The following is an 18,995-nucleotide window of genomic DNA, read 5'->3' on the forward strand; positions in this document are numbered from 1 at the left end:
TCTGTATTAAAGCACACATATCGGCAGCTTTTTTCAGCTCATGTGGATGCCTGAAAAAAGACATCAGTGCTTTAATGAGTATCAGAAAAGGGCTGTACTCATGTGAACTCCAAAACTTTCCTTCTAAATCATTTTCACCATCCTTTTAATGTTTTTTTACTCATGTTCCAGATTATCAACATGTGCTTCATGAGCTTTCTCTGGTTATTACCTCTTCCTCAACCCTATGAACTCCATCATTATCGCTGAGTTTATTGCTGAGGTAGGATAAGAATATTTCAGGGTCCACTGAATTCACAACTATTCTATTAGTCCAGGAACCTCAACATTTGTCTGGGAAGGAGTAAATATATATAAAGTAAATGCAATTTTCACTTATCCAACATTCTCCTATTTTGTGATTATTCTCTTACATGTTGATATGGAAAATCAATAAAAAACAACATGTACTGACATGAAAGTATATTAAGAATACACATGGCACCCCTTAGTGGCAACTGAGAAAAGCTTTTGGATGAAACAGAAAATCTTAAAGCAGCAGTGAAATTATTGTGGTGCAGGGCGGGGGAGGGGGGAGGGCGGACTAGAGCATAACGGATGTACTTTTAAAAAAAAGAACATCTCTGTAACCAGATTATAGTTCACGACTTGAGAAGCATCATTTTAAGAAGACAGTGGACAGTAATAGATTCAACTGCAGGAAGCTTCTCCTGAGAAAGGCAAAAGGGGAAACTGCTGAGCAATGGAAAGTAAGTAGGAATTTAAAATTATTAATCACAGAAAGGCAGGACTGAGTGTAGTGTTAGCAACAATTTGTTCATCCCCAAATCAAGAAACAATAGTTGGGCTAGTAAGAGCAGCCAAGAGGAAGAGAAATTCATGTTTTTGTTCTTTCGTGTATTTACTTTTTCTTCCATATACGTTCTTTGTTTCTGCCTTAAAGACTTTAAGGCTTTCAGTTTCCATTCATACTGAATGTCTGCCCAGGATGCTTAGAGAAGGCCAAGGAAGAGGGTGGGGGAAAAAAACCACCATCAAGCTGGTAATACAGATAGTCCTCAACTTATAATCACAATAAAGTCCAACATTTTGGTTGCTAAGTGAGACAGTTAAGTGAATTTTGTCCCATTTTACGACTTTTCATGCCACAGTTGCTAAGTGAATCACTGCAGTTGTTAAGTTAGTGACATGGTTGTTAAGTGAATCTGGATTCCTCATGGACTTTGCTTAAATAATAATAATAATAAAGTTGGAAGGGACCTTGGAGGTCATCGAGTCCAACCCCCTGCTCAGGCAGGAACCCTACACCATTTCAGACAAATGGCTGTCCAGTCTCTTCTTAAAAACTTCCAGTGTTGGAGCATTCACCGCTTCTGGAGGCAGGTTGTTCCATTGGTTAATTGTTCTAACTGTCAGGAAGTTTCTCCTTNCCCCTAATCATCTTTGTTGCTCTTCTCTGTACTCTTTCTAGAGTCTCAGCATCTTTTTTACATCATGGTGACCAAAACTGGATGCAGTATTCCAAGTGTGGCCTTACTAAGGCATTGTAAAGTGGTATTAATACTTCACGTGATCTTGATTCTATCCCTCTGTTAATGCAGCCCAGCACTGTGTTGGCTTTTTTGGCAACTGCAGTACACTGCTGGCTCATATTTAAGTGATTGTCCACTAGGACTCTGAGATCCCTCTTCTCAGAAGGTTGCAAAAGGTAACCACATGACCCCCAGAAACTAATAAATTTGAGTCAATTGCCAAGTGTCTGAATTTTGATCACCCGGCCATGGGGATGCTGCAATGGTCATAAGTGTGAAAAACGGTCATAAGTTACTTTTTTCAATGCCATTGTCACTAAATGAACTGGTGTTGAGGACTACATGTATTTCAGCATAAGAATCTAGTATTTTCAAACATCTACCTGGCTGCCATTAGAACTAAGAATTTTCCAATCAATTAGCTTACTTGGGTCAATTCATAAGCAGTCGCCTCATTTCAGCAAGCAGCTTGGGGACTTCTTGGAAGCCTTTCCCAGTTTTGAGTTGGAGTTGGGATTTGTACAGTAGGTGTCCCACATTTTAGGGGAATCATCTCATGGAAAGCTTATTTAGGGAGTCCTGTATTTATTTTGCATACTATTGTTATATGAATAGCAGAATTACACAAAGATAGGGCAGGCAAGTATTGAAGAAACAAGCAAAATGGATATTTGAGATTAGATTCGTCATTTACAAATCTAAGTTATTTAAAAAATATTTAAATACAGATAATAGTCCAGAGAAGTCTTTTTTAATTTCCAGGTCATGCTTACACACCATAATCTATTCACACTGTATATGTTGAACAGAGACTAAATATGTATTTTAATATGGTATGAACTATTTAGTTTATTTCTTTATTCTAAAAGTTTAATTGTATCAGCCATATACTGATCCACATTTTCTTTATTCTAAAAGTTTAATTGTATCAGCCATATACTGATCCACAGTTTCAGTCTGTTCAGTAATAAACAACACTCTCATTATTTGATCAGAATGAGCAAGAAAGTTACATACCGCGTGTGCAATGTTATATTACCTTGAATGCTCCTTTTAAAAAAGGCTTTACAGCCCTCACAGGACCAAACCCCATAATGGTAGCCAGAGGCATAATCATTGCAAACAGCACAATAGCGGGTCTCCTTGGTAGACTCCATAGACAGGTTTCCCCTTTCATTGGTGCTAGACATTCGCTCTCTGCCATTGTGACGTCTGGTCTCCGAGCCAGGCCTGCAAAATGAACAACAGTGGGTTCAACAGTGAAGAATAGCTCAGGGTGGAAACACTGGGATCTTAGTAACCTAGTTTGGTAAGGAAATGTTTGCAAGAAGAAAACCAAAGACACCAAGATCCCAACTTTAGTCAGTGGGTTGGCGCTACAAGCCAACACATGAAAATATCATTCTGGTTGGGAGTAACAATTTGCCATGCTAATGAAGCATGATCACTCGTTACAAGGAACTGTCAAATCTGGGAGGGAGGGATTGATGCCAACCATAAATATTAGGGTGTCCATATAATCTCCAGAAGCTGAGCTCATCTCGGGGAAGGCTTTATTTACATCCGAAAGGAACTGTGTACTGGGAACATAATGCAGACAAGACTATTGAAATCATTTCCCCCTTCAAGCATAAGCAGCTAAACTTTGCACTTCTATCATTGCCATTACTCTTATTTCCTAATGGTGCATTTGGCCACTTGCTTCTCCATCTTTTTCACATTGAATAATATAACCAATGAAATGAAAACTTGAAGAGAGTCCCATTTCTCGAATAACTAAACAGGGAGCACATAAAGTCATTTCTTGAATGTTCTAACCAAAATCAATACATTTAGATGGCACCATCATGCTTAAGCTTTAGGTGCCATGAAAAGAGGGGGTGTTGAAGTGGCTATACCATCCAAAGGAGTCCTTGACTTATGACCATTAATTTAGCAACTGTTCTAAGTTACAATGGTGCTGAAAAAAGTGACTTATGACCAGTCTTACCAGACCACTTATAACTGTCACTGGGGTCACATGATCATGGTTTGGGTGCTTGCAGCCAGCATGCATTTACAATGGTTGCCACGTTCCAGGGAAACGTGATTACCATTTGCAACCTTCCGAATTGGCTTCTGACAAACAAAATCATTGAGGGAAGCCGATTTATTTAGTGCCCATTTACTTACTTAATTTGCTAATCAATTGTGGTAAAAACAATCATAAAATTATTCATGGTCATAATTGCATTGCTTAATGACTGAAGTTCTGATCTCACTTGTGGTCATAAATTGAGAACACCCTGAATAAGAATAGCTCTCTTAGATTCAGCAAAATCTGCCTAATCTACTATCTGATCTTACATAGGATTCCAATAGAAGTTTCCATTTCTTGATCAAACATTTCTTGATCCTAAATGCTCAGATTTGCAGGAAAGACATACCAATGGTATGTTGCTTGAACCCAATTCAAATGGAGATGGGACTAATATTTTTTAAATAGCAGATATTTTGTATTAAAAACTTTCTCTCTCATTCCTACCACCTCTACTCACAGACCAAATATGAAGGTAATGTGCTAGTTTCTTATGGTTATATATCATCCTTGGATAGTTAATAACTCAGCTTGGCCAAAATGAGAAATGTTAGTCATTTCCATTAGAATAAAAAGTAATTTAGTAACCCCAACTAATTTAAAGAGGGATGCATTGTTAAAGAATTTAAGTACATAATTCTACACATTCCTTGATACAAATTTCACTGAAATAATTTGAAGAAATATGTTTACAGTTGAATTTCTACTCAGAAAACTCAAATGTATGGTGTAAAAAATACCAACTGCCCTTCCTTTGTGTCCCTTTATTCTTTGTGTCAACTTACTGTAAGAACATGAGACTGACATATGCACACTGCACAACTTTTCAGACACAAAAAGGAGATTGGAGATATAATGGAACCATATAATGTAAGGGAAAGGAACCTAGGAAGACATCTAGTCTACCTCCTTGACCACCACAAGAGCCAATTCTTACAGCATTGCCAAGTGATGGCCATTCATGAAATGATTGTCTTTGAAGGAGGTATTGCAACATGGCGATATTACCCTTGACAACAGTAGTTTATCCGATTATTGGCTGGTTATTTTATCAAATGATGTCTTAACACTACCAATTAATGGAGGAGCCTATCATACTTCTGAGATCTAAGCGGTAGATCCTTTTCAGATCTTTTTAAACTCTGGAACTTCATGAGTCAGAAAGACAGCACATATTGAACAATTATGCCAACTTGATATATAATAACAAACATACATTATTCTAATTTAGTAAAAACATAGCATGAAAATAACCACAAGGTTGTCCCAAATGACTTCAAAACTTAACCTTTTGTTGTTGTTGTTGTTCAATTTTCTTCTGTAAAGGCAAGCATACTTCTTTGTCTCATACTCGGGGAACAAACAGCCGTGTATGAATAACTGAATAGAGACAGCTTGTTCTCAGCCAAAATACCCAGACATTGCTCTGTTAACTCCTACTTTCAACTCTTTTGAAGAAATATTAGTCTTAGTTGCCTAGTTATCTGCTCGTTTCTATCCTTCAATGTTCCTGGAAAGTTTCCCACTTTTCTGATACTGCTCTTATTCCTTTGATGACTGGTTATATAGTGCTTAAAATGGGTTTTTCCAAGTACAAATTAAAAAAAAAACTTGGGAAGAAGAAAGATGAAAGACTTAAAATCATGAAACATCTGGAAGAAAAGCTGCACAAAAAACCTAAAAGGTCCTGAATGCTCCTGTTCATACGATGATACACCTCTTCAGCTTAGAAAAGAGTAACCCAGAAGCAATTCAAACATAAAAACAGAGGTATATGAAGAAAGGTGAAGATAACAGAAAGGAATCAGGTTAGCATGTAAAAGGAGTTAAATGACCCTATACCTCGTTTTAATCACTGCCCTTGGTGCTGTCTGAGCTTGGTTATTTTCTTGCAGACATTTTATTGCTCGTCACTAGCGCTGATGATGTTACCAAGTTTGGTTAATGAAATGTCTGCAACAAAACAACGAAGCTCTGAGAGCACCAAGGACCCCTCATTTCAACCCTGAACTACAAATATTCTTCTTTATTTAATCACTGCATTAGTATTGTACTGTAAAGAACTGTGAAAACACTTCTGGTTCACAAAGAGATTATTCTCTTTTAAAATGTAAGAATAATACTGATTGTCGTTGGTCAAAATATTATTTCTTCTTTCATGAACAGATAATTATTCAAGGCATGAATGGTTTTTAATAATAAAATATATCTTACATTTAAAATCTTTTTGAGTCTGTGACTGATACCTGTATTTTGGAGTAAGTATCTTTGAAAGTCTTTGTTAGTAAGCATTAGTATCTTTTCTCCCTTATATGATTTGAATTGGCTTCAAATTTCATTTCAAAGCAGTCAACAGAAATATATTAACCCATTGAAAGCTAACATAATTATAAGATAAGGACATAGGTTAATTAGGAAGGGTTAAACCTCCATTTTATTCTCATTATAATTTGCAGAGCAACATGATATTACTTCTGGTAGATTGCAACCTTATGACACAATGAAATTTTTTAGAATTATATTACAATCATTCATTTCATGCTGTCAAGTGCTGTTCTATAAAATCTGGAAAGAGTTTGATGATTTAATAGGGCTCATTGTTACAGTTTATGAGAGAAGAAACTTCTTGTTCAACAGGGACCAATCCTGTTGAAAGAAACTAATCAGGGAGTCACAAAAATTATAGTTTCCAAAAGAAACCTGCCATTTTCTTAAGTTTCAAACCGCTCTATTAAAACTGTATTATGTCATGTGTATGAGAAGGGGGAAATCCTTTCATAAAATACATCTATAATTTGATCAGACACATTTTGAATATTGCAGATTGAAGATTTCTTCCTGATTAGTAAATATATTTGGGGGGGACGGAGGAGAAAACTCTCAGAATTCTGGGATAATTATGTTTTTTCTCAGAAGCAGGAGAAAAAAAATATTGCTACTTTGGGTAACTGCTAGGCTGTATAATTTGGCTGGTTGAACCTGTCCCTGAAAAATTACTCAGGAACATATCACAGGAGACTGAATGACAACTCAGGAGGACATGGGGCATAACAGTGAGCTATAAAGCTGCTCAGTTGGGCCCTAACCCTGTTGGTTAATTTCCCTGAATAGTATTTCCATCCTTCATGCATTAGAAAATTTGTTTTCCTTCCATAAGAAATAATGTTGCTCTGCATAGCAGCCTGGTAGAAACGGGATACAGAAGATTGTGGAGAAATGGTTTTTTAAGAGTTTCTCTTGCAATCCAGAGCAGCAAAGGATATGGGTGTGTTTTAAGATGCACAGCCCACTGGTACAAAGTGAGTAATAAGACTTGCTTGAAGAGTATGCATTCACCATATATAGATGGAGTTATAGTCATTGGAAAAGTGTTCCCCAAACTTGATGTTCTCAAACAGAGAAACATGGCCTTCTCCTCATTTGTGTGGGTATGTTGTTGCTGTTGTTGTNCTCCTCCTCCTCATAAGAATGTATATTTTAAAAAATGAAGCTTCTCAAAAAAAATTAACTTCCTCAACAAGGAAATGGTATGTTCTACGAATAATCTGTTATTATTATTATTTATATACTGTTACCAAAGTGCTTGGAAATTTACTAAGGATATGTTCTTGCCCTAATCAGCCAACAGTTTAAAATCCAACCCAAGGACAGTGGAAAAGAGAGAAATAACGTGGTTTTTCTTCGTAATGCTTACTTAGGCTTACATAAATAGTCTGTTACAAAGCAAGATTGGAACTAAAATTTCATTTATAAAATGGCAAGTATCATCCTCTCTTTAGTGGAACGGGGATATTTATACTGATATCTGAAGAGCAGGACCAACTACACAGAGAAAATTGATTGCATCCTACCACATAATCTATTGGTTGTTTAGAGAATCTCTGACTCAGTTGTTCCTTGAAATCTTCTATTATGTCTTGCTAAGAAAAGATTAAATTCAGTAAGAACTAGCCTAGAGGCTTTGAAAGACTGAAATTGCCAGGAAATGCAATTTCCAGACATTGAGACAAATATCCTTGATTTCTTCTATATTTACTTATTAACCCCGTCCCCATTCTTGAGTTGCTTGATTTAAAAATTATTTAAACATTAACAGAGCTGTTTTTCGTTGGAGGCATTATTTCTTCTCATTTCAAGACATAAACTAGTTATAGAATGTACTCTAACTATCAAAGATGGGAGTGACAACTGGCAATTCTAGTAAAAATCCATTTAACCACCAGTCTTAGGCACATACTTCATTTTAGGAAGTCTTTATGTTTCCCATTCCACTGCCAAGCATAAAACCAAAGATTATGTCTGGACTAAATTTGTGCAAACAAATGCCAAGGAGATCTATGCATGAATGAGAACACCAACCCTAAACACAACCTGGAGCTGCGGTTCAGTTGTATTCAGTGCACCCTTTCCACTGGAATGTCACTACTTTCTCACTTGAAGAGTTTACTAGCCTAACAAACTTTGTTGACAAGTAGCTATAGTTACTAAATGAAGCATTACACAGCAGTCAAGACCCTATATAAACAGAAAAGTGAGCATTTTTTTTGAGACTGTATTAAGGTTCTTTAATTCCAAAATCTTTAAAAAAGAAAATAGTTGGAGACTGTGAGGAGGGGGGTGGTGAGTAACAAATGCCTGTTACCATAATAAGCTCTATTACCTTAAAATAGGCTTTAAAATGATCTCTTGGATTGCCAACAGCATCCAGTTAAGTTTCAGGGTAACTGACCAAGAGAAAACTCTGAAATATTACAGAATCATAAAATGGTGGACTTGAAGAGATAGACAGGTAGAACAAGCCACCATGTCAGAATATGTGCATTATCATTGGAATGGAAACTAATCAAGGAGAGAAGCAACCTAGAACTAAGGAGAAACTTCCTGACTGTTAGAACAATTAACCAGTGGAACAACCTGTCTCCAGAAACTGTGAATGCTCCAACACTGGAAGTTTTTAAGAAGAGACTGGACAGCCATTTGTCTGAAACGGCATAGGGTTTCCTGCCTGAGCAGGGGGTTGGACTAGATGACCTCCAAGGTCCTTTCCAACTTTATTATTATTATTATTTGCATATTTGCAAATGGAGGTAGTGACAGATTTTATCTTCCTGGGCTCCAAGATCACCGCAGGTGGGGACTGCAGCCAAGATATTAAAAGACACTTGCTCCTGGGGAGGAAAGCTATGGCAAATCTAGACAGCATACTAAAAAGCAGAGACATCACCCTGCCAACAAAAGTATGTATAGTCAAGGCCATGGTTTTCCCAGTTGCAATGTATGGCTGTGAAAGTTGGACCATAAGAAAGGCTGAGCACCAAAGAATTGAGGCCTTTGAACTATGGTGCTGGAGAAGACTCCTGTGAGTCCCCTGGGGGCCGGTCAATCCTAGAGGAGATCAACCCTGACTACTCTTTAGAAGGCTAGATCCTGAAGTTGAAACTCAAATACTTTGGCCACCTAATGAGAAGGAAGGACTCACTGGAGAAGAGCCTAATGCTGGGAAAGATTCACATTCTGTTTAGTTTAGGAGTCCTCTGCCATTCCCAATAGTTCTCCATTCAGACGTCCTATGAAAAGCTCAAGTGATGGGGGATCCTCACTTACTTCCTCATTTATTTATATGATTTATTGAACAGCTTACATGGGGTAGCTTACATGTTTTAAGCATACAAACCCACCAATCATATCCCCTGGCACTCAAAGATAAATAGTTGACCCCACTTACAGTTCATCTACTCCAGACCCAAATGCCTGGGAAACAACCAGGTCTTCAATGCCTTTAGGGGAGGCTAAAGGGTTTGGGCCATATGAGTCTCTGAGGAGGATGCTCTTCCAAAGGACAGACCCACTCTTTACATCTCTTCACAAGAGGAAGTTCCTCCTAATGTTCAGCATGAATTATCTTTTAATTCCATCCTGTTCATTCTCTTAACACAAAATAAGTGTGCCTGTTTTCCACATAACAAACTTTTAGATATTTGTAGCATATTTTACTTGATCTTCCCATTGGCCAGCTAAATATACTGAGCAACTTTAACAATTTCTTAGTAAACTTCATTTCCAGTCTGTTTCATCCTGGTATTTTTCCTCTAAACCCAAACTCCTCCATGGCCATTTTGAAGGTTGGTATCCAGAATCAGACAGAAATTCTCCAAATGCGATCTAGTCAATACACAGTATGAGACTACTGTATGATATTTGTGTTAATGAAGTTTGAATTGGCCTTTTTAATGGCTTTAATGTCACTCCTTGCTCGTGTGCAGTTAGTACTTCACTAAAGACCATTAATCTTTCTAACATGTACAATTGACAAGAGTGTTTTCCCCATCATATACCTAGGCATTTAATTTTTCCTACTTAGTACTGGATCTTACAACTGGACCTTGCTGAAGATCATCCTGTTGGACTTGACCCTATGATCAAGCTACCTGAGGTCATTTGAATCACGATTTTTGTCCTCTAAAGTAGGGGTTCTCAATTTTGCTCATGGGCCCTTCTGGGCCACATTTGTCACCACATGTGACCTCCCCCTCGTAGTTGCTGTTAATTGGAAAATTGTACTTTACTATCTGCACTGTTTATTAATGTCAACTGTTTGATATAAAGACAAAGTGTTTGTGAGAATTAGGAGAAATTAACCTGGCAGTTAAGTTTAAGCAACCCTCTAAGAAACCTACCATGGCCCCCTAGAACTATAGCATAGTCCAGATGAGAACCATTGATTTAAGGCAGGGGTCCCCAACCCCCAGTCCATGGACCGGCCATAGCATGTCAGCAACTGGTCCATGCAAACAAGTGAAGCCCCATTTGCGGAATGCAGGCAGCATGCAAAACCATGCCCACTCCAGTCCACGGAAAAAACTTTCTCCACACAACTGATCCCTTGTGTCCAAAAGATTAAAGCCCACTGCTTTAATGTATTAACTAGGCCTACTAGATTGATGTCATCTGTATACCTAGTTCTGTAAATATAGCAATAGCAATAACACTTAGACTTATATACTGCTTCACAGTCTTTACAGCCCTCTCTAACCAATTTTACAGAGTCAGCCTAATGCCCCCAACAATCTGGGTCCTCATTTTATTGATCTTGGAAGAATGGAAGGCTGAGTCAACCTTGAGCCAGTGAGACTCGAACTGCCAAATTGCTGGCAGCCGGCAGTCAGCAGAAGTAGCCTGCAGTACTGCATTCTGACCACTGTGCCACCAGGGCTCTGGACCAGTACTTTCCTTTCCATTCCATCTCTTGGGTCATTTATAAACATATTGAGCAGCACAGGACTTAGGATAAAGATCTGGGAAATTGATATTGCTGTTCACGTTGATGCAGAATCATATGTAAATATCAGTAAACATGGTTTTTCAACTAGTGGCAAATCCACTGGACTACATTACCTGCTAGATCCATTTATCATTTTGCCAGAGAGATATCATGAGAAGTCTTGTCAAATATACTTTACTAAAATCAAGATGCATTATATCCACAGCATTTCCTTGGTATACCAAACTAATCTCGATATCTTTCCCTCTCCCCCTTCCCTTCTCTCATAAAGCAAGACAAGGTCAGGTTGATACAACATGCTACTGAGAAACCATACTGGCTCTTGGTATGAGGGGTCCTTGGTGCTGTCTGAGCTTGGTTGTTTTCTCACAGACATATTACTACCCAAACTAGGTAACATAATCAGTGCACTAATAATGTTACCTAGTTTGGATAATGAAATGTCTGCAAGAAAATAACCAAGCTCAGAGCACCAAGGATCCCTCATTTCAACCCAAAGCTACAAATATTCTCTTTTATTGACTCTGGGTAATAATAGCACTGTGAGCATTAAAAGTGCTTGCAAATATGCCTTTTGAAGACTGTTCAATTATCTTGCTCTATATGGATGATAAACTAAATGTTTTGTTTAGTTCTAAATTTCCTGGGTGCTGCTTCTTCCCCTTTTGAAATACCAGGAGTCTTCAAAGATTATTATAAATGGTTCTGAGGGTTCCAATACATTAGGATGGAATCTGATCCTGAAAACTTAAATTTGTTTAAGGAAACAAAGAGGGCAGTGTTACTATACTTTTTTCAATCCTGAAACATATACTTCTCCTTTTCTCAGTTGTATTGGGAATTATATTTGATAGCAAATGGATGCAAAAAAATTATTGAACCTCTTTTCTATTGCCTATCATTTCTTCTCCACATTTCTTACACAGCAGACCAACAGTCGCCTTGACTCTGCTGCCCTTCTTATTATATTTGCATTCCTCACCAACCACATCTCATTCAGAGCTTTAGCCTTCCTGACTCCGTCTGTCAAACCATGCCAGGCATGTCAATAAATCTCAGCTCCAAGACACTTTCAGCAGGAATTCACATCCATGCCATGACCAGTTTAGTCATTTTTTGTTTTCTATTTTTTTCTTCATAAGAGCCAGTTTGGTAGACCAAGGAAATAAAACCTTTCTATACTGCATATCTGTTCTAGGGTTTAAATTCTAGGCCTTTTCTGGTCAATGACAATTTGACCATCTTGTGTATATTATTCCTTAACCAATGATTAGTACTCGAAACAGGTTTTCCAAATGCCAGTAAGTTAGATGGGGATGACTAAGACAGCAAGGAAATGCATTAAATGATTGGACCCATCAACATCCCCCCCTTTAAAATAATGCTATGCTCAGCCTGAAATTAATCATTCATTAATGACACAGAGGGCAACACCGAGTAGGCTAATCTCTTGTGACTTCCTTTACTTAGTTAAGAGGTGGTAGAAGTTTAGCTTTGGCAGTAACAATATGTTGAATCTATACAGCCCAAAGGAAAATGCAAATTGCCTTTATTTTTCTTTATGTTTGATTCAGGAGTTGCATTTACATGCTGGCAGAACATTATCAAGTTGAAGTGGAGCCCTGGCAAGGAAGAGATTATCAGTGGGAAATTCCTGAATGTGGACACATGGCAAAATGTGGGCTTTTCCAAGAGCTGTGTAAATTCTTGGGCTATTCTTGCCAATTTGGGCTTCTGCTCCCTCAGAAAATACAACTAAGTCTTTTGGGAAAGCTCCTAGATTCACTGATGTTATTAGGGAGCTCAGTTGTAAAGAGCAACTCCTACCAACTGCTGAAGTCCACCTACCCATATTGAAACTTTGTTTTTTGCTTTACTGTAAATGTGGTTTATGTTAGGCTCCTCTTGAGTGTGGTCCAGAAGCTGCAGTCAGTGTGAATAACAGCTGCCAATTGGAAACATTGGGCTCCTGGTTATACACACAGTACATCAGTGATGAAGCAACCCGCTGGTTGGCTAGACAGGTTCAAGGTTTTGCTCTTGGGACTTTCTACCCTAAAACCTTATACTGAGATTATTTGGCAGATCACCTCTCGGCATATGGTTTCGAGTGACCATTAAGATGCTCAGAGGATGCGTTTGCTTTTTTGTGCTGCAATTTTCAGACTCCCGTTTGGTACTTACTTATTCCCTGATAGGTCTGCATGCCTCCTACAATGTGTGCAAAAGGCCTGTCCAGGTTTTCCCTAGGTAAGTGTTGTGTGAAAGTAAATTGCAAATGCTTCCTCCTTTTTGTAACATTTTACTTTACAAGAAACTATTTTGACTGCCGTAATTTAATATTAGGATTTTACTATGATGTACAACTAATTAAATATTAGATAATGATGTACATGCTGTGTAGAAATGATGTACAACTAATTAAATATGAGATAATATTTGCTTTTCATAAAACAAAATAAAATTGGCATTCTTTAGTTTATAAAACTCTATGATCTATGCATGTTTACATAAAAAGAAGTCTCACTACGTTCATATACCTTTAATCCCAAATCAAGCTAAGATTGTAACTTATAGAGACCTATCTAGACTAGATTTTAGAAAGAAAATGGATCCTTGACAAGGAAAAGGGACATAAAACCACTGACCCCAGACTTACAAAAGCAGCTTACCTCTCTGCCCTTTACAAAATACCAAAACTTGCACAATGTTTTTCAAACTGTGCTGAGGTTCCCTAATCACTGAAACCTTACATGAAGAGCCAGGGCCAGAGAGAGTGCATTTATAAAGTTGAATTAATCATTGACTGTGGGATTGGTCTGTCATCCAAAACAAATTAAAAATGCATTATCGAATGTGGATTCTCTGCTGATCCAAAAAAGGCCAATAGATAAACTGAATATTAACAAACGTTTCATATGGCAAAACAGACATATTTATGAAGAGTAATCATAAGTGTAGGGAGAAAAAACAGGGAAGAAGGTAAAAGCACAAAAAATGGTAACTAACAAATGAGTGACATAAAATAATATGGTAGGATATTACAATCATTTTTAAAAAATAAGATGGTGGGGAAGAGATGGATTCAGCCTGTTACAACATCATCATTATTATAACAATTCCACACTTATTGTAATTTGGTAAATCATTTGTAAATAATCTTTTATACTTATAGAATTCCACATTCCAAAAAATATATATAATTTGGGAACCCCATATTATATATAGTATATACCAAGAATAAGTATGTACTCTTTAATTGTTAATATGGTGAAGTTAGAGAACCAGAGATATCATACCAAAGATAAGAACAAAAAAATAGGGTGGTGACATTTATTTATTTGTTTGTTTGTTTGTGGTTAGGCTTATATTACACCTCTTCTCAAGGAGCTCAAGAAAGATTACATAGTCTCTCGTTTTATCCCCACAACCCTAATTCTGTGAGGTGAGCTGAACTGAGAGGGAGAATGACTGTCCCAAAGTCATTCCATGAACTTCTGTGATTAAAGTGGACTTGATCCTGGGACTTGCCAGTCCTAGTACAACAGGCTGCGGAAATCTGGGAATTGAAGTCCACAACTCTAAAAGCTGCCAATTTTGGAGACCTTTGATCTAAAGCACTGCCTCACCATGTCAAGGGAAGGGGTTTTTCGGGGGTAAAAAAATGCTTTGGCAATATCAGTATTGTCCTGAAAGATCCATTTTATATACTGTAGCTGGAAAACTGGATGGTTCAAGAACTTAAATGATTTATTTAAGTAGAGAAGGGAACTAGGGGATTAGCCATATTGGATCTAATCCTCACTAACACAGATGAAATGATAGAAAGTGTTGAAGCCACAGGAACCTTGGGGGGAAGTGATCATGCAATATTGGAATTCAACATTATGGAAGCACAGGCAATAGAACACAGTCAAACTAGAGTCTTGGACTTTAAGAGAGCTAATTTCAATAAACTTAGAGAGAGCTTGGATAGGATTCCATGAATGAGAATCCTCCAGGGGAAAACAATTCAAGAAGCTTGAGAAATTTTGAAAAGTGAGATAATAAAAGCCCAGTCTAGCACAATACCAATAAAGAAGAAAAATAACAGCTCTCAAAAGAAACCAGCATGGCTGCATAAAGAACTCTCTGATAAACTGAAAGATAAAAAGGACAAGATGTGCACATAACTACCGTATTTTTCGCTCTATAAGACGCACTTTCCCCCCCCCCAAAAGATGGGGGAAAATGTCTGTGCGTCTTATGGAGCGAATGCCGCCTCCCACCGCGCCGCTCCGCATCCCGCGCCTCCGTGTTTCAAGCCTCTGTGGCACAGAACTGCTGGCGTTATGCTTGGGCGGAAGACGTTTTCTTTTACAGATGGGGCGGGTGGGCCTGACATTCGCGCGCAGGCAGGACCCCGCCCGCCGAGCCACCACTTCCCCATCGCCCTCCACACCAGCCGGCTCCATCTCCAGACCTCCCAGCTTACGGGCGCAGGTCTGGGGCTCGCCAGCTGACGGGCGCAGGACGTAGGTGCCGCTGCGGCCTCCCAACCGCGCCGCCGCGGCCTCCCAGCCACTTGCTTCTTTGGCTGGAGCGACTACAAGGGCTTGCATGGTCCCCAAGGGCCGCTGACGCGCTCCCCGCCGCCGGCGACCATGCAAGCCCTTGCATGGTCGGGTGGGCCTGACATTCGCGCGCAGGATTCGCGCGCGCCTACCTCTTGCACCCGCCGAGCCACCGCTTCCCCATCGCCCTGCACGCCAGCCGTCTCCGTCTCCAGACCTCCCAGCTGACGGGCGCAGGTCTGGGGCTCGCCGGCTGACGGGCGCAGGAGGTAGGTGCCGCCGCGGCCTCCCAGACGCTTACTTCTTCGGCTGCCTCCTGTCCTGCTCCCCCTTCCCTGCCCGTTCGGCCGAGGAGGCGATGGGGACGGCAGGCGGGAGGCGCTGCCTCCCCGTCCTGCTCCCCCTTCCCTGCCCGTTCGGCCGAGGAGGCGATGGGGACGGCGGGCGGGAGGCACTACCTCGCGTCCTGCTCCCCCTTCCCTGCCCGTTCGGCCGAGGAGGCGATGGGGACGGCGGGCGGGAGGCGCTGCCTCGCCTCCTGCTCCCCCTTCCCTGCCCGTTCGGCCGAGGAGGCGATGGGGACGGCGGGCGGGAGGCGCTGCCTCGCGTCCTGCTCCCCTTCCCTGCCCGTTCGGCCGAGGAGGCGATGGGGACGGCGGGCGGGAGGCGCTGCCTCGCGTCCTGCTCCCCCTTCCCTGCCCGTTTGGTGCCGTCTGCCTTTCATTCTCTCTCTCTCCTAACCTGGAGGGAGAGGGAGGGAGAGAAAGAGAGAAAGAGGAAAAGAAGAGAAAGAGAGGAAAGAGAGAAAGAGGAAAGAGAAAGAGAGAGGAAAGAGGGAAAGAGAAAGAGACAGAGAAAGAGAGAAAAAGAGAGGAAAGAGGGAAAGAGAGAGGAAAGAAAGAGAAAGAAAGAGAAAGAAAGAAAGGGGAGAGGAAAGAGAGAAAAAGAGGAAAGGAGAGAGGAAAGAGAAAGAGAGAACGGGAGAGGAAAGGGGGAGAGGAAAGAGAGAAAGAAAGAGGGGGAGAGGAAAGAGAAAAAAGATTGAGAAAAGAGAGAGAGGAAAGAGGAAAGAGAAAGAGAGAGGAAAGAGGGAAAGAGAAAGNATATTAAAGGTAAAAAAGGATATATGCAGTGTTATCTTCATTTTAGATAGAATATTTTTTTTCTTGTTTTCCTCATCTAAAAACTATGTGCGTCTTATGGTCAGGTGCGTCTTATGGTGCGAAAAATACGGGTAAGTCAGAATATCAGCAAATAGCCCGAGCCTGCAAAAATGAAGTGAGGAAAACTAAGGCTCAAAATGAACTAAGGCTTGCGACCAAAGTCAAAAAATAACAAAAAAGCTTCTTTCAACATGTAAAAAAACAAGAAAAAGGTTAAGGAAATGATTGGTCCATTAGTGGGGGAAAGTGGCAAGAAGGTGACAAGCAACAGGGAGAAAGCAGAACTATTTAACTCATTTTTTTGTATCTGTCTTTACACAAAGGAAAAAAACAGTCCCACCTATCAAAAACAGTACCATAAAAAACAGATTAGAAATACAAGTTAAGATAGGCAAGAAAATGGTAAGTGAGCACCTGTCCAGCCTAGACGAGTTCAAATCACCAGGACCAGATGGATTATACCCCAAGGTTCTCAAGGAACTGGCAGATGTGATCTCACTGAACTATATTTTTCAAAGATCCTGGAGTACTGGGGAACTATCAGAGGACTAGAAAAGAGCTGATGTAGTTCCCATCTTCAAAAAAGGGGGGAAAAATAGATCCAGGAAACTACAGACCTATCAGCCTGACCTCAAGATTCTGGAAAAGATAATCAAACGATGAATCAGCACCTAGAGGCAAACAAAGTCATTACTAAAAGCCAACATGGGCTTGTCAAAAACAGATCATGCCAGACAAATCTTATTGCATTCTTTGACCAAGTGACAAAATTAGTGAACCAGAGGAATGCTGTGGATATAATTTACTTGGACTTCAGTAAGGCATTTTTAAAAAGTAGATCACAACCTATTACTTGATAAGATAGAAAAATGTGGGTTAGACAGCATCACCACCAGATGGATTCGTAGCTGGCTGACTGGCCATACTTAGTGTGTGGTCCTCAATGGAACTGCATCTAAATGGAGGGAAGTGTGTAGTGGGGTGTCCCAGGGCTCTGTTCTAGGCCCAGTGCTCTTCAACATCTTCATCAACGATTTGGACAAGGGGATAGATGGGGAACTCATCAAATTTGCAGACGACACCAAGCTGGCAGGAATACCCAACAGTCCAGAAGATAGGCTTAAGATACAGGAGGATCTGGACAGACTTGAACACTAACAAAATGAAATTCTATGGTGAAAAAAGTAAGGTTCTACATTTAGGAAAGAAAAACCAAATGTATAGATATAGTATAGGTGGTACCTTGGTCAATAGTAGTAACTGTGAGAGGGATCTCAGAGTCCTAGTGGACAATCACTTAAATATGAGCCAGCAGTGTGCTGCAGCTGCCAAAAAAAGCCAACACAGTGCTAGGCTGCATTAACAGAGGCATAGAATCAAGATCATGTGAAATATTAATACCACTTTACAATGCCTTGGTAAGGCCACACTTGGAATACTGCATCCAGTGTTGGTCACCATGATGTAAAAAAGATTTTGAGACTCTAGAAAGAGTACAGAGAAGAGCAACAAAGATGATTAGCAGACTGGAGGCTAAAACATATATGGAACGGCTGCTGGAATTGGATATGTCTAGTTTAATGAAGAGAAGGATGAGGGGGGGACATGATAGCAGTGTTCCAATATCTCAGGGGCTGCCACAAAGAAGAGGGAGTCAAGCTATTTTCCAAGGCACCTGAAGGCAGGACAAGAAGCAACGGATGGAAACTAATTAAGGAGGGAAGCAACCTAGAACTAAGGAGAAACTTCCTGACAGTTGGAACAATTAACCAGTGGAACAACCTACCTCCAGAAGCGGTGAATGCTCCAACACTGGAAGTTTTTAAGAAGAGACTGGACAGCCATTTGTCTGTAATGGGATAGGGTTTCCTGCCTGAGCAGGGGGTTGGACTAGATGACCTCCAAGGTCCCTTCCAATGATGATGATGATGATAATAATGTAAAAATAACTAAATAAATAAGTTTATTTTCCACATTTCCTCCACTCTATTCCTATGACATTGAACTGTAAGCATCTTGGAGCTAAGCCTTATCTTCTCATATTTTATGAAGTGTCCTTAGCAATCAACAGGACAGAAGAGTTCACTCATACTTCCTTAGAAGGAAGTTCCACTGAATATAGTGGAACATCTCCAGAGTTAAATGTGCCCAGAATTAAAACTAAAATAAAGGGTGGCATTTTGTAAATGCTTCCAGCTTCTACTGCAGTAAAATGCAATTAACATTTATTCAAACCTTGTTAATGTCTCAGTACATCTGTCATTCCTTTGTTATACAGGTAGCCTCTGACTTACAACAGTTCATTTAGTGACTGTTCAAAGTTACAAGAGCACTGAAAAAAGTGGCTTATGACCATTTTTCACACTTACGACCATTGCAGTATCCCCA

At 39.8% G+C, this 18,995-nt stretch overlaps 1 protein-coding gene across 4 annotated transcripts in view; it reads right to left on the minus strand.

The window, feature by feature from the left end:
* ESR1 (estrogen receptor 1) overlaps positions 1-18,995 on the minus strand; it is a 155,721-nt gene that overhangs the window by 109,890 nt on the left and 26,836 nt on the right. For all 4 annotated transcript variants that reach the window (XM_015821910.1, XM_029285216.1, XM_015821902.1 and 1 more), the window contains one exon: positions 2,572-2,762. In XM_015821910.1, coding sequence (XP_015677396.1) covers positions 2,572-2,762 — 191 coding nt within the window. The remainder of the gene's footprint in view (positions 1-2,571; positions 2,763-18,995) is intronic.

Source organism: Protobothrops mucrosquamatus, unplaced genomic scaffold, assembly GCF_001527695.2.
Source record: "Protobothrops mucrosquamatus isolate PMUCROS unplaced genomic scaffold, P.Mucros_1.0 scaffold_168, whole genome shotgun sequence".
Lineage (NCBI taxonomy): Eukaryota > Metazoa > Chordata > Lepidosauria > Squamata > Viperidae > Protobothrops > Protobothrops mucrosquamatus.